The sequence below is a fragment of the Panthera leo genome, chromosome D2, assembly GCF_018350215.1.
Source record: "Panthera leo isolate Ple1 chromosome D2, P.leo_Ple1_pat1.1, whole genome shotgun sequence".
NCBI lineage: Eukaryota > Metazoa > Chordata > Mammalia > Carnivora > Felidae > Panthera > Panthera leo.
The window spans coordinates 12254364-12269539 of record NC_056689.1 but is presented as its reverse complement, the minus strand read 5'-3'; the positions used below and the strand labels follow the sequence as shown (position 1 = coordinate 12269539).

The following is a 15176-nucleotide window of genomic DNA, read 5'->3' as shown; positions in this document are numbered from 1 at the left end:
CCCATGTCCCAGCTGCTGTCAGAGCTTTGCCTGCGGGCCCTGCCTGCTGTTCCCTGGAACTTATAAAAAATAAACACTGTAATGCTTCTAAATAAGAGATTTGATTTTATATGTAATAATACTGTAAACATGCAGCTTCAAGGGCTCTCAGAAGTCCTTTAGGGCAACTTCCTACTTCCAGACCAGTGTCAGAGAATCAGAATCAGCCCTCCTCCAAATACCCTCCTTGGTACACACCCACCCAGGCCTGGCGGACACAGGTAGTTGAGCGCGAACCACAAGGACGTCCCGGGTGGGAGAAGGCACGATGTCAGGCAGGGCACATTGGGCACCACGCAGGCCTGGGTCTGTGTGCGTGCTTGGCAGTGATGTGCACAGAAGAACTTCCTCCACGGCCTGATCTACGCCAGAGACTCCAGTGAAGACCTGGACGTGCCTTTACTACGGGGTCCGAACACATCGCCTTTCCCGATTACCCTTTCGCTTTGCTGCCGTACATCAGAAAATGAAAAACCTGAATTCCTTGTGCCCTTGCCGTCATAAATTCTGTTTAGTCTCAGAGATTTCAGACCAAAGCAAGAGACTTTGGGCCTCCAAACATGTGCCATCATCCGCCTGGCTTTTCCTGTTCACCTCATAGCTTTGTGAGGCACGCTCCTCCAACCTGGGGTTCCCAATCCTGGCCTGACCACAATATCCATCACCTGGGGCCCCCCCATCCCCCCTTCCCCCCACCCCGCAGGTTACAGGGGAGGAGCCTGAAGCCATAAGCACTTAGGTGAGTCATCCAAGGTCACACTGGCTCAAGGCCAGACCACTGCTCTCAGGATGTGGCAGGGAGAACCAAGGCCTTCAGCACCCAAGCCCACTGTGCCTTCCTTAACTGTGCTGTTTGAGTCCTCACTGCCACTTTTGGTGTGATTCTGCCTTTCCTGACCATGTCCTCTGTTTTCTTCCTCTCTTTCCTTCCTTTCATGCTAATTTTTCTGTAGGAAACAGAACTAACTTACAGATACAGTGGGTGATGTCTGCATGAATTCTGTTAGGGTCATTTGGAAACCACCACCTCCCCCACACACACACCCCTCCCCAGCTCTCTAGGTCCTGCACAGCCCTTGACCTGAAATGCCATTGTTGATACCTGCTGATACACCACACCCCCGGTGGGGGGCAGGTTTTAAAGTATTATCATCCAGAGACGCCTGCCTGTGTGGCTCAGTCGGTTGAGCATCTGACTGTCGATTTCAGCTCAGGTCATGATCTCACGGTCCTGGCGTTGAGCCCTGAGTTAGGCTGAACATGGAGCCTGCTTGGGATTCTCTTTCTCCTCCCCTCTCTCTGCCCCTCCTCTGCGCTCGCTCCCTCTCTGTCTCTCAAAATAAAAAAAAAATAAAGCATTAGCATCTAAGTATGCTTTAGTGAAAATGAAATTGTTGCAACAAGGCCGTGATAGGTGGGGAGGGAGGAAGGAACTTGAGATTACTCAGTGATGGCTTCCACCACCCTGTCTCCAGCCAGGAACCGGAAGGAGAAGAATGAAAAGGAAAAACTCAGAAACCAAACTCGATGTGTCTGGCCGGACATATCTGAAGTATACTAATGTGCCATGTTCTTTATCCCCTCTCAGCCTTCTCCCATGCTGTTCCTTCTCTCTAGAATGCTTTTCCCTCCCCAACCCCTTCTCCTGGCTAGCTTCACTTCATCCTTCCAGACCCAGCTGTCCATTCCCCGGCAGTATCTTCTCCCCGCCCCCCCCCCCCCACAACCCCACCGTGTACCCCAGGCTGGGCATTTACGCTTCCTCTTGTTTCCATAGCATTCTGCACTTGTGTTTCTTAACACTGAGGGCTCTGTATTATAATGACTTATCACTTGGGCAGGAGCAGTTGTGAAAACTCTGGGTGAAATCAGCAACACAGGTGGTTCCTGTTTTGTTTACATGGATTTAAATCCATATTTGAGTCCATATTCCCCTGGGCTCCCAGGAAATTCCTTTTCAGTCCGAGTCGGGACCTGGCCCTTCCTCAGGGTCACACGGGAATCTGAGAGGATGATGTGGTGCTTGGAAAACTAGAGAGGGGCCTTGAATTTTTAGTACATTTTGGTGGGCATTGCTGTCCTCAGGGTCTGGGCCTTGCAGGACCCTTGCGATCCAGCAGCCCTTTGTTTCTGGGCTAGACACAAACCATGGGTCCCTTTGCTGGGGTTGGGAAGTCCCCTTGGTGCATCTCCTGCTGTGGCCTTGCTACCTCTGGGCTCTGCCAGGGACCAGGCCACGGTCCCCACTCATGAGGCTGCAGATGTCTGTCCCCTGCTCTGTGGAATGACACTGGCGAAAGCTCTCCTCGTTTGTCCCCACTCCTCTGGGCCATCTTGTTTAATCTCTCCAATGACTAGGCTGTCATAAAACAAACAAATAGATGTTCCCTTCACACTGCTGCTCCTTTGGGCATTGTCAACACCTGCCAGGCAAAGACATGGGGAAAGTCCAGACACATTCTAGAAGGGAAACATCTAGGGAGAACAAACACAAATTATTATAAATCATCCTGCTATGCTCATTTGGATCCCCAAAGGCATTTCCTGGGTCTAAGTGCCTGGTCCACAGTGTATACTTAATGAAGATCTGGAGGGAAAAAATGAAAGTTGAAAAGTCGGCTGACCCAAGGCTGCCCCTTAGGGGGTTTCATGGGTGGTGTGCTGCATAAATCTCGAAGACCCCCTCCCCAAACAGATTTGGTTCTTTATTAAGATAGTTTTCTGGCAGATGTCTGATAAAGTGTCTTGGAGAGGGGAACCTTTTTCTACTTTGTGCAAATTCTTGAGATGTAGCTGTGGCTTTGACCGAGGCCTATCCCTTTTTCTGCATTTCCTCATTCAGTTCCTGAAATGCAACAAGTGGTAAATAAGAAGCAAATATATTGGGAAATCAAAGTCACTTTTTGTTTGATAATGATACTGGGAGGTATTTCTTTATTAATTTGCATAAACCACATCCAGATGCTTAGTATTTTAAAGTTATAAAAATGAGGGGCACCAGGGTGGCTCAGTCGGTTAAGCGGCTGACTTCAGCTCAGGTCATGATCTCACAGTTGGTCAGTTCGAGCCCTGTGTCGGGCTCTGTGCCGACAGCTTGGAGCCTGGAGCCTGCTTCAGATTCTGTGTCTCCCTCTCTCTTTCTGCCCCTCCCCTGCACACTCTCTCTCTCTGTCTAAAAAATAAAACATTAAAAAAAGTTTTTAATGAGTTACAAAAGAGTAGGAAATGGAGAGAAGCAGAAGACAAAGTTATAATCAAATCCAGTATGCCACATAGTCCTGAGAATGACATCTGCATAGTTCATGACTATTTGGAACTCTGAGTGTTTATAGATATTTACAAGGAAACTGTCCCAAATTATGGTGTTGTTTTTTTTTTTTTTAATGAAGTTTATTTGTCTTAATCTCTTTCTTGGTGTGGTCTGACCCCATTCCTCCTGAATTTGTTTTGAGTAATGATTGAAAGTAAGTGTTTCTCAAACCTGATTAGGGTGGTTTGCATCGCTGTGAAGACAGTTCTCAAAGGACACCTTTGTGCTCTTAAATTAAATACTCTCCACTTGTTTGTTTGCTTTTTTCAGATCATATGGCAAAGGAGCCAGTGGAAGACACGGACCCTAGCACTTTATCCTTTAACGTGGTAGGTTACAAACTTTACATGAATGGCGATAATTCTTGTTATTCCTTTTTCCCCTTTGTTGCATTTTTATGGCTCAGTATTAACATGAAGATCAGAAACCCCAAGTTCGGTTTTCCCAAGATAAATGTCTTTATCACAGTGTTCTCTGTGACGTAATAAACTTTGGGTTTCTCTAAGGCTAAAAATGGTATTAGGTTTCTGTTCTTGTTTGGCACGTACCAGAAGTGATCTGCTTAGATTACATCAGGTCTTTGTACGTTTGTCTACTCAATACTTATCTGTCTCCTTTTAACTTCCTCTTCTTCCAAATTCAAGTTATTTAATGTGAGATTGAAGGAAACAACAGGGCTGCCTTCCAGTAACTGGGGGCTGCCCATTCACCAGATGGGCGTCCGCCGTTTGGTTCAGTGTGTTATTGCATTTAATCCCTGCAACCTCCCTCCAGGTAAGCACTGCCCGCTTTACAGATGAAAGACTGAGGCACAGAGGATGAGGTTAAGAGCCCCGACTGGAAGCGGCCCAGCGGCTGGCTTCAGGTCCCTGCCCTGCCTTCCCATAACCACTCTGTAGCATGTCTCCTGCTTAAGGTTTACCGAGGACTTCACATCCATCATTCTTCATTCTCCAAATAAGCGGTGAGGTGGTAGGACAGCTGTTTTTACCCCCATGCTACAGAAGAAGCAAGGAAAGTTAACGGATTTGTATAAAATCACCCAGACTGGAGCCCTGCTCTCCTATGTGGTACTGCCTCTTGTTTTATGACCAAATCAGTGCCTTTGATAACATTTCATGTGTTATTATGCATATAGTATGTGACACATTTTCTTCTTCTTTCTTTCCTCTCCTTCCTGCCTCATTTCTTCCTTCCTTCTTTCTTTTTTTCCTTCCTTCCTTCCCTCTTCCTTCCTTCCTTCCTTCCTTTCTTCCTTCTTTCCCTTTCTTCTCTTCTCTTCCTTCTCTTTTCTTTTCTGTCAGCATTTGGAGGAGAGGAACTGCCCAGTCATGAACAATTCTGAGGAACTGATCTAGTTAGAATGACATAAATGCACACAACAATATAATTAAACAATACAACTCAACAAAATGTCTTTAAGTCTTTGGTGATTCATGTGGCACCTGTGTCTCAAAGCCCTGAGATGTTTGTGTTCACATCTTTAGTCAGCACTGCAGTTTCCTAAGTGGGAATGGGACGGAGCTGGACACACAGTGGAAATCAGTATGAAAGAATCCCCTGCCCCTGCGTCCGTAAGGACAGGATGCAGAGCAGCCCTGTGGATCATTCCTGTCATCCCCTGTGCTGTGGTTCCTTACGGGAGCCTTTGGCTCCTATAGGGTGTTACTCAGTCGGTCCTTCCTGTCCCTAGTGCCCGACCTGTGCTCCCCTGGGACTCCCACTCTCTTCCCGACATCAGGTTCTCCTTGGGTCACAGCTACTTCTGATCGCTTCTCCACGCTGGGCCAGATTGACTTTTCTAAGCCTTCCCTGGGTCAGTTTGCTGGAGTGGCCACAACAGGGCACCACATAATGGGTGACCTAAATGTCCCACGCTTCTGGAGGTGAGAAGCCAAACCCCAGTGTTGGCAGGGCCATTTCCCCCCGGAATCAGTGGAGGAAGAATCTTTTCTCCTCTCCGCAGGCCTGTGTGGTTGTCGGTAACTGGCGGTGGCCCTCGGCTTGTAACTGCACCCATCCGTTCCCTCACGGCGTTGGCACGTGGCCGAATTCCCCCTGTGGGTCTGTGTCTCTTGTACAGACACCGGTCATCTTGGATTGAGGGTCCACTCTACTCCAGTATGATCTCACCTTAACTAGTCCTCTATCTATAGTGATTGCATTTCCGAATGAGGTCACATTCGGAGGTACTGGGCGTTAGAACTTTTAACAGGTCTTTTTTGGGGAGATGCACATCAACCCATAACATGGCAGCTGCTCCTGGGGTTAAGCCTATACTCTTCAGAATGGCACACGCGGTCCTCCACGACCCCGTCTCAGCATCCCTCCTGATGAGTCAAGCTTGAGTAGCTATTTGCTGCTCCTGAAACACCCAGGCCTTCTCACCTTCCTGGGATACCGATAACCCTGCTCCATCCAGCGAAGAAAATCTCCCTGCTTCCTCACCTGATGAACCCCTGTTGTTCCTCCTCTTCTCAGTTCAAGCTTCGCTGACCTGTGATGCTTTCTTTGCCTCACCCTGGGACCTTCTGGGGCCCCCTTCTCCACAGCCCAAACTCTACTTGTGATCGCACTGTGCTGAAATTATTTGCTTGTCTGAGTTTCTACAAGATAGTGTTGAACATCTTCCCATGCACAGTTGGATAGGCCAACCTTCCCAAACACCTAGAATGGCACCCATTAAATCTTTCCACCTCACTTCCAGGATCTTCCATGTAAACTGACTCCATCATTTCGGATCCAGCCCTGTCCCCCTCCAGCGTGCGTCTCTGCTTCAAGCTGATGGGTCTTCTACACCTGTCACTGTCCAGACCACCTGTGTCTGCCATCTGCAATTACTGTGTTCCTTCCTCTTGGTCACCCAAGTTCTTGGGCATTCTCCAGGCCTAGCTTGAATGTCTTTTCAGGAAACCTGTGTTTGCTCGAGCCTGTTCATTCATGCAGACCTTTGGTAGATGTTCACACTGAGTCAAAATGTGGAGTTGCAAAGATCATAGTTCCTTCTCTTGAAAAACTCCAAGTTTGTTCCAGGAAATAGACAACTACATACTTTAAAAACAGCCTGGTAAGTGTTATAGGACAGGTGTGTTTTCCATTCTCTGGAGAACAGAGTATCAAGAAGAATTTAGTCTGAGGGAAAACTTGACTTTTTAAGTTCTCCATGATTGATTGATTTCTTCTGTGGAAGAGGAGTTCGAGGCTCCTAGAGGTTCTGAAGCTTCACTGTTCATCTCCAAAGTAACTGCAAGGAAAGGGATTTAAAACAAAATTCTTGGTTCCACATTTGTTTCTTCTTCTCTTCTGTCAGAGGAGGACATGTGTGAGACCTACAGGCAAGTTGGAAGGTGTAACTTTCGTTTTAAGGCTGGAGGGCATGGACCCAAAGGCCCAGATGGAGGGTGGGAGCTGAATAGGGGTTAGGGGACAGGATAGGGAGACTGGGCACATTCTCGCTCCTCTCATGTAAGTCATCAGAGAATGACTCCATTCTTTAATCGGAAGTCAAAGTGTTCAGAACATTAGATACCTGCATGGAGGTACCAACAAAGACATACATGATTGTAAGAGCCTTTGCTATTTTGAATTCCCTCCAATGGAATTGCCCTCATCCAGGGCATTGAGGAACTGTGTATGGTCATGCATAATGAGTAGATCTTTGTAGATCTTTGTGCAGGTCAGTAGGGATGGTTGGCTTTTGAATCCCATCCCAGTCAACCCAGGACAGAGCTCTCCAATAGTGAATACCGCCTGGCACGCAGGCTTGTTGACCCAAATGAATATCACAGAAATGATGACAAGATATCAGTCTATCCCCATAATTCGTGAAAACGTTCCTCAATTTTAAACTACAGGAAATAGGGGAAATAGCACTGCAGAAAAGAGAGGAAGTGTGGTTTAGTGGTCAGAGCTGAGGAAATTGAGAAGGCTTATTCTGTCTCATGTTCCAACATTAACTTCTTGTCAATGTGGATTTCATTTTTTATGCACTAAGCATAAAAACAAGCAATGGGTCAGGCCTGTTGATAAAGCCATGGCTAGAAACTTGTGAGGTTTTAAACTAAAATTATGACTTCCCCAAAACAAAGCTTTCTTTTCACTTTGATCTTACAATTGACTATGGTGTTTAAGAATAACTCTCTTCTTTTGTTGGTTTCCACAGTCAGACAAATACCCCATTCAAGATACAGGACTCCCTAAAGGTATGTACGGTTAATATAAGTACTTGAACTTGTGATTATTTTAATATCTTGAACAAAGCACCAGTCAGAGCAATTTCTCGTGTGTAAAACAGAAACATACTGATAATTTAGCTGACGACTTGTGGATGATCCCAGGCATGAATTTTCTTATTTAAATCTGTAAGATACTTCATTAGAAATTATCCATTAAATTCCTGTGGTGTTTTTCACATGCCTGAAATGAAGATAGCCAGGACTCTGGGATGCAAGTGACAGAAGTCTAACTCAAGTTAATTTTCAAAAAGGGAGGAGGGACATATTGGCTTAGGGTCTTTGGACGCTCCTGGGTCCAAGCATTTAAATGATGCTCTCAGGCTCGGTCTCTCTGTCTTTCTGTCCCTCTCATGGCTCTGTCTTGGCTCCAGTTTTGGGCAGGCTTTCCCTTCATGATGGGAAAGGTGGTCACCAATGCCTCCAGCTTTACGCAGTGCCCCCTCAAGATGGCAGAGCAAGGTTGGGAGGGGGTTTCCCCTAGCACCCACATAATTCTGGGGATGACTGTCATATGGGTGGTTTGGGTCATGTGGCCATCTGTGAATCGTCTGTTGCCATCAGGAGGATGGAAGAGGGCATTGGTCAGGTATGAGCCTTGAGGTTGGGTGGGGGAGAGTGTAGAGTGAGTTCTACCCAAACCACAGGAAGGAGGGTTCTCTTACTAGACAGAGGGGCAAAGGATGCTTGTCAGGCCCTAAAGCAGAAAACAGACAAACAGAAATCCCCCAGAAACCTCTTTGTAATTCACAGGCTAACGTTTTCGGCACAGTACAGACCAGAAAAATGGCTAGGCTCAGCCATTCCCTATTTCTCTTGTGGGCCCGTGCACAAAGCTGTATCTGCTCTGGAGGCCAAGCTGCTGGTTGCCCTACTGGAGCATTTACCTCGTGCTCTGCTGACAACCCAGAGTGGGGGAGGTGGGGGACAATCAGATCTGACCAGCGTCAGAGATGGCAGGGGCCCCCAGCTTCCTGGAGAGGTAGGGCTTCCCGGCACCCGCCAACATGGCTTTTCCTGGCAGTCTTTGTGACGGGGTGATCATAGGGTCACCCAACTGGAGAGTTGGGAGGGAGCTCCCTGCCTGGGCCCACCTGAGGTGAAGTCTAGGGCTCTACCAAAGCTCCCCTCCCCTCCATCCCTTATTCGCCAGACTCTTCTCCCTGCATCCAGAAATTACACTGTTAGAGTTTAATTCCTTTTGCCTCCCGTGCATGTCCTGGGGGTGGCAGTGATGTAGGGAAAAGAGACCGAAAGCCGAGACTGAGTCCAAATCCTGGCTGTGGTAGGGGTGGCATCTGGCAAGCTCACTTCCTCCTTTCCCCTGTTGAATGACTTCTAAGTGTCCCGAATCCTCCAGTGTGATTTAACTCTTTAGTTCAGCAAGATGGTGCGAGGTGCAAGCCAGGCAGCCAGGGACAGATGGGAGGCAGCCTTGGGTGGTGCTCCTCAGACTTCAGCGCGCACTGAAGAACCATCTGGGAGTGTGGGGGAGGCTTGTTTATAATGCAGATTCTGGGCCCAGCTGCTCTGAAATCACAACATGGTAGGTCTGGGGTCAGGCCCAGGCACCTGTGTGTATTTGCACACCTGAGTGGTTGGGATGCAGACCTCACTTTAAGAGCCTGCCTGGGACACCTGGTGGCTCAGTTGGTTGAGCATCTGACTCTTGATTTCAGCTCAGGTCATGATCCCAGGGTTGTGGGATCGAGCCCTGCATGAGGCTCCGCACTGCTTGGGATTCTCTCTCCCTCTCCCCCTCTCTCCCCCTCTCTCCCCCTCTCTCCCCCTCTCTCCCCCTCTCTCCCCCCTCTCTCCCCCCTCTCTCCCCCTCTCTCCCCCTCTCTCCCCCCTCTCCCCCCCCCCTTTCTCTTTCCCCTGTGCTTGCTCTCTCTCTTAAAAAAAAAAAAAAAGGAGCCTAAGACGTTTCAAGGATTTGGTGTATCCACCAGGGAGGCACATAGACAAGAGAACTGAACTATAGCCAGACCATGGCCTGCTGGGCTCTGAGTGCCCTCAGCAGATGGCTCCACATCTCAGGGTCTCGGTTTCCTGTCTATAGTGTTGGGAAGACAATGTTTTCCTCCCCTCCCATGGTGCTTGTGAGAATTCACTGAAATGGGGGGCGCCTGGGTCGACTTTGGCACAAGTCACAATCTCATGGTTCGTGGGTTCGAGCCCCTTGTTGGGCTGTGTGCTGACAGCTGGGAGTCTGGAGCCTGCTTTGGATTCTGTGTCTCCCTCTCTCTCTGCCCCTCCCCCACTCACGCTCTGTCTCTCTCTCTCTCTCTCTCAAAGATAAATAAACATTTTTTTAAAAAAGAAAAAAGAATGCAGTGAAATGAGTCCAGAACAGTGCCTGGCATAGGTGAGCATCAGATGGTGGAGGGAAATCTGGTAAAAAGAAGTAGGAAAAATCAGGGTTGAGGATGCTTTCCCAGCACTGTGGCAAAAGTGGCACTGTTTGAGACAGCCACTGAGCTGCAGTGACTCTGGGGTTGCAGTGTCATGGTTAGATCTGTCTAAAGATCTTTTTTAACACCCTTGAACATGACTTCCTGTTTTGGAAAAAAAAAAAAAAAAAAAGACTGGTTGCTTACCAGTCTGATACTACAGTAACTACTATTGGGTTTCTCCTAGAATTTGAGTTTTACAAAATCTTAACCAAAATGGTAATGAGTTTATAAGTAGCATGACTGTGAAAACCACCATTGTAAGAAATGTGACTAGATTTTTCTTCTATTCTTATTCACAGAGAACAGTATTATCTATTACTATTTTTATTATTATTATTATTTTAATTTGAGAGAGAGAGAGACCATGCAAGTGCGAGTGGGGGAAAGGGGCAGAGGAAGAGAGAGAACCTTAAGCAGGCTCTTAGCACGGAGCCCAGCGGAGGGCTCAATCCCACCACCTGGGATCATGACCTGAGCCAAAATCAAGAGTTAGACAAGTTGGATGCTCAACCACCTGAGCCACCCAAGCGCCTGGAGAATAGTATTATTAAGCACATAATTTCTCATCTCCAAAGAAACACATCATCTTATACTGAATGTCCAGAAGTTTAAAAACTTATTCCAGGGGCGTCTGGGTGGCTCAGTCCCTTAAGCATCTGACTTCAGCTCAGGTCATGATCTCCCGGTTTGTGAGTTCGAGCCCTGCGTCGGGCTCTGTGCTGCGCTGACAGCTCAGAGCCTGGAGCCTGCTTCGGATTCTGTGTCTCCTCTCTCTGCCCCTTCCATGCTGATGCTCTGTCTCTCTCTGTCTCTCAATAATAAATAAATGTTAAATAAATAAAAACTTATTCCAACATTTTTATTCAATAATATCTATGATTTAATAACTGATGGTATTTTAAAAAAGTTTTTTAATGTTTATTTATTTTTGAGAGAGAGAGAGAGAAAGAGAGAGAGCCTGAGCGGGGAGAGGGGCAGAGAGAGAGGGAGACACAGGATCCAAAGCAGGCCCCAGGCTCTGAGCTGTCAGCACAGGGCCTGCTAGGACTTGTGAACCATGAGATCATGACCTGAGCCGAAGTCAGACACTTAACCAACTGAGCTACCCAGGTGCCCCTGCCAGTATTTTTTTAAACATACCAATGGGGCCAATATAATCATTAAACATGTATGGTACTTTTCTCACTATAAATGTTTTTAGGGAAAGAAAACCCATATGAATCAATGTAGAATCTAATTTATAGATTTCTTTTTAATTAATTAATTTTTAAATATAATTTATTGTCAAATTGGCTTCCATACAACACCCAGTGCTCATCCTAACAAGTGCCCTCCTCAGTGCCCATCACCCATTTTCCCCCTGCCCCATACCCTCATCAACCCTCAGTTTGTCCTCTGTATTTAAGAGTCTCTTGTGGTTTGTCTCCCTCCCTCTGTGTTTGTAACTATTATTTCCCCCCTCTCCTTCCCCTATGGTCTTCTGTTAAGTTTCTCAAGTTCCACATATGAGTGAAAAAACATATCTGTCTTTCTCTGACTGACTTATTTCACTCAGCATAACACTCTCCAGTTCCATCCACATTGCTGCAAATGGCCAGATTTCACTCTTTCTCATTGCCAAGTAGTATTCCATTGTATATGTAAACCACATCTTCTTTATCCATTCATCAGCTGATGGACATTTAGGCTCTTTCCATAATTTGGCTATTGTTGAAAGCACTGCCAAAAGTAGAACTACCCTATGACCCAGCAATAGCACTGCTAGGAATTGACCCAAGGGATACAGGAGTGCTAATTTATAGATTTCAAAGTAAATGTAATCTAATGAAGTCCAGAGTTGGACTCACAATGTTTAAGTAAATTTGAGGGCGTCCTATTTATTTAACAGAGGATTTATCTGTAGCTAGCTTGAATTATTTCCATATGGTTAAAAAGTCTTCAAAACTTATTTTCTTAGGCAGATTCAGCATGTTTCACAAAACCTTTATTGTACTTCTAGTGTATTCCTACTGTATTCATGGTAACACTATTCCTTTACACAGTCCAAACCAGAGTGGTTCTGAATAATGTGGTTTTACCATAAATCAGTTGTGGAAATCTAGTGCGATTTCAGTGATCAGCATGTTTTTGAGATGAAATTGTTTAACTTGTGTTCTTATCAGGAACAAATGTGCAACTTCCTCCTCCCCTGATTTTAGAGATTTCAAGGGGTTCATTCTGTCAGGGTTCATGTGTCAGGCCTCTTTTATGAGAGCTTTTCTGGGAGAGCCTGCAGGCCCTAAACTCAGGACTAAGAGTGAGACTTATTTTATTAAAATATTTTTTCATTTCAGTATAGTTGACACATTAGTTTCAGGTACACATCATAGTGCAGAAGAGTAGGGGGGTTCCTCAAAAAATTAAACATGGAGATATCGTATGATCCAATAATTCCACTATTGGGTATTTCCCCAGAGAAAATGAAAACATGAATTTGAAAATATCTATGCACTCTTATGTTTATTACAACATTGTTTATAATAGTCAAGATATGGGAGCAACCCACGTGTCCACTGACAGATGAATGGATAAGAAAGATGTGTGTGTGTGTGTGTGTGTGTGTGTGTGTGTGTGTGTGTGTGTAAAGTAGAATATTACACAGCTATTAAAAAGGATGAGAGTCTACAGTTTGTGACATAAGTGGGGCTTATTTTATATCACAGAGTTCCTGATATCTTGTAGAAACTGCTGACTTACATGTTCTGAAGGGAATGTGACTCTTCACATCTTGAGAGAAAATGTGTTTGGAAAAAGAATTCTGATTTTTGAACCACTATTCCCAGTGAGGGGAAATTGCACATAAATACATCATAAATCAGTCAAGCTTTGATCATCTTTTTTCTCTAGTATTACTGCTCTTTTCTCTTACTCAAAATATTTCATGGTGAATTTTAAGCTAAAGAGAAGTAAAGCAAACTCATTCTATTGTTACTGAATTTGAGGAATTTGAACTCAAGCATAGATGATACTTGGGGACCTTTTAGAACAATTTGTTAACTAAACGTAGAAGCAGTGGTTCCACTTGAAAACGTTAGGAAAAAATAAACAGATATGAGAGAATTCACTAAAATCAGAAGTAAAAATGTTTGCCCTAGCAGCACCTGGGTGGCTCAGTCGGTGAAGTTGTCCAACTCTTGATTTCGGCTCAGGTCATGATCTGGGGTTTGTGAGCTCGAGCCCAGGGTCTGGTTCTACACTGACAGGGCAGAGCCTGCTTGGGATTCTCTCTCTCTCTCCCTCTCTCTCTGCCCCTCCCTGCCCTCTCTCCCGATGTGCTCTCTCTCAAATAAGCGTTAAAAAAAAAAAAATGTTTGCCTTAAAACTAGCAAGCCAATACGCTGTATTTTATATGATTTCTCTCCTCGTTAGATTGACAGCATTTTGCTGATAAGCTTCCTTGTTCTAACAGGAAACTAAACACCCCTACTGCCTGCATGAGTTTCTATGTGCTGGTCCTGCTTAATCCATAAATTCATTCCCTCCCACTCAACCTGGACTGGGACTCTGTTGGGAACCTCCTGTTACAATACATACCCAAATCAACCCCTCTCCCCCAGCGTATGATTTCAATGCAAAGGTGACCACCCTGCAAATTTTATTTTTCTGTTGTGGAGGGCAGAGAGGAGAAAGATAATGACCACGGGAATGTCTGGGGTGCACCACTTCACAAAAGTAACTACTTAAGTTCAAGGTGTCATCCTGCTGGGGGAGCAACCATGTTTTTGCACAAACGCTGAGTTGGCAGTTGTGACACTAGCCATTCTGAGGATCCGTGTGACTGAAATCACGTTTCCGTGACTGTCGGCCAGAGTGTGCAGGAGAATTCTGTGGGGCGCCTGTGGAATGTCAGACCCTTGGGGCCCCTGAGATTCCAGTTAAGGAAGTCTGGAGTGGAGCCCGGGAATCTGCATTGTTAACAAGCCCCAGAGGTACTTCACTCAGATGCCAGGATCCTGGGGACTATACTCAGGAACTCAAGCCAAGGCAAGATCTCTACTGCTCTCCTTTTGAAAGATACCATCTAGAATCTTAGTAAAAAACCATGCTTTTAGTTTAAATTCCTCAGAGAGGGGACCCTGGGTAGCTCAGTCAGTTGAGCGTCCAGCTTCAGCTCAGGTCACGATCTCGTGGTTCCTTGAGTTTGCGCCCGGTGTGGGGATCCCTACTGTCGGCGCAGAGCCGGGAGCCTGCTTCACATCCCGTCTCCCTCTTTCTCTCTGCCCCTCCCCCATTCATGCTGTCTCTCTCAAAAAGGAAGAAACATTTATTTTATTTTTTTTTTAATTTTTTTTTTCAACTTTTTAAATTTATTTTTGGGACAGAGAGAGACAGAGCATGAACGGGGGAGGGGCAGAGAGAGAGGGAGACACAGAATCTGAAACAGGCTCCAGGCTCCGAGCCGTCAGCCCAGAGCCTGACGCGGGGCTCGGGGCGCCTGGGTGGCGCAGTCGGTTAAGCGTCCGACTTCGGCTCAGGTCACGATCTCGCGGCCCGCGGGTTCGAGCCCCGCGTCAGGCTCTGGGCTGACGGCTCGGAGCCTGGAGCCTGTTTCAGATTCTGTGTCTCCCTCTCTCTCTGCCCCTCCCCCGTTCATGCTCTGTCTCTCTCTGTCCCAAAAATAAATTTAAAAAGTTGAAAAAAAAAATTAAAAAAAAACCTATAAATAAATAAATAAATAAATAAATAAATAAATAAATAAATAAATAAATTTCTCAGATAATTCTGTTAATGGGAAAGATTGTCCTTTAGCGGGAATTGTACAGGAGCAGTGAACGTAGTAGCACCTTGTTTGAACAAATCCAGCAGCCCGGCGCTCAACAGGTGAATGAATGTTAATGTGGAAAAGAGATGACTCAATCAATCCCTCATTCAGTGTTAGCTGTTGGACCCTGATAACTGATTCTTTCTTTAAAGCTTTACACCTCTCAAAATCGACATAAACCTTTCCTTCATAACGTTCTGTATTTCTGTCACCTTTCAAGTTTAGCGTGCAGGAAGGAATTCCGCACAGATTAAAATCCGATGGGCCCGAATCAGTTTGTCACACACCTGTGCCATCGTCACCACCCTCGGGGAGCTGTGAAGCCAACACCTGTGTCA

At 46.0% G+C, this 15176-nt stretch overlaps 1 protein-coding gene across 7 annotated transcripts in view; it reads left to right on the top strand.

The window, feature by feature from the left end:
- EDARADD (EDAR associated death domain) overlaps positions 1–15176 on the top strand; it is a 115222-nt gene that overhangs the window by 31124 nt on the left and 68922 nt on the right. For all 7 annotated transcript variants that reach the window (XM_042908344.1, XM_042908348.1, XM_042908347.1 and 4 more), the window contains 2 exons: positions 3620–3678; positions 7512–7551. In XM_042908344.1, the coding sequence (XP_042764278.1) occupies positions 3620–3678; positions 7512–7551 (99 nt within the window). The remainder of the gene's footprint in view (positions 1–3619; positions 3679–7511; positions 7552–15176) is intronic.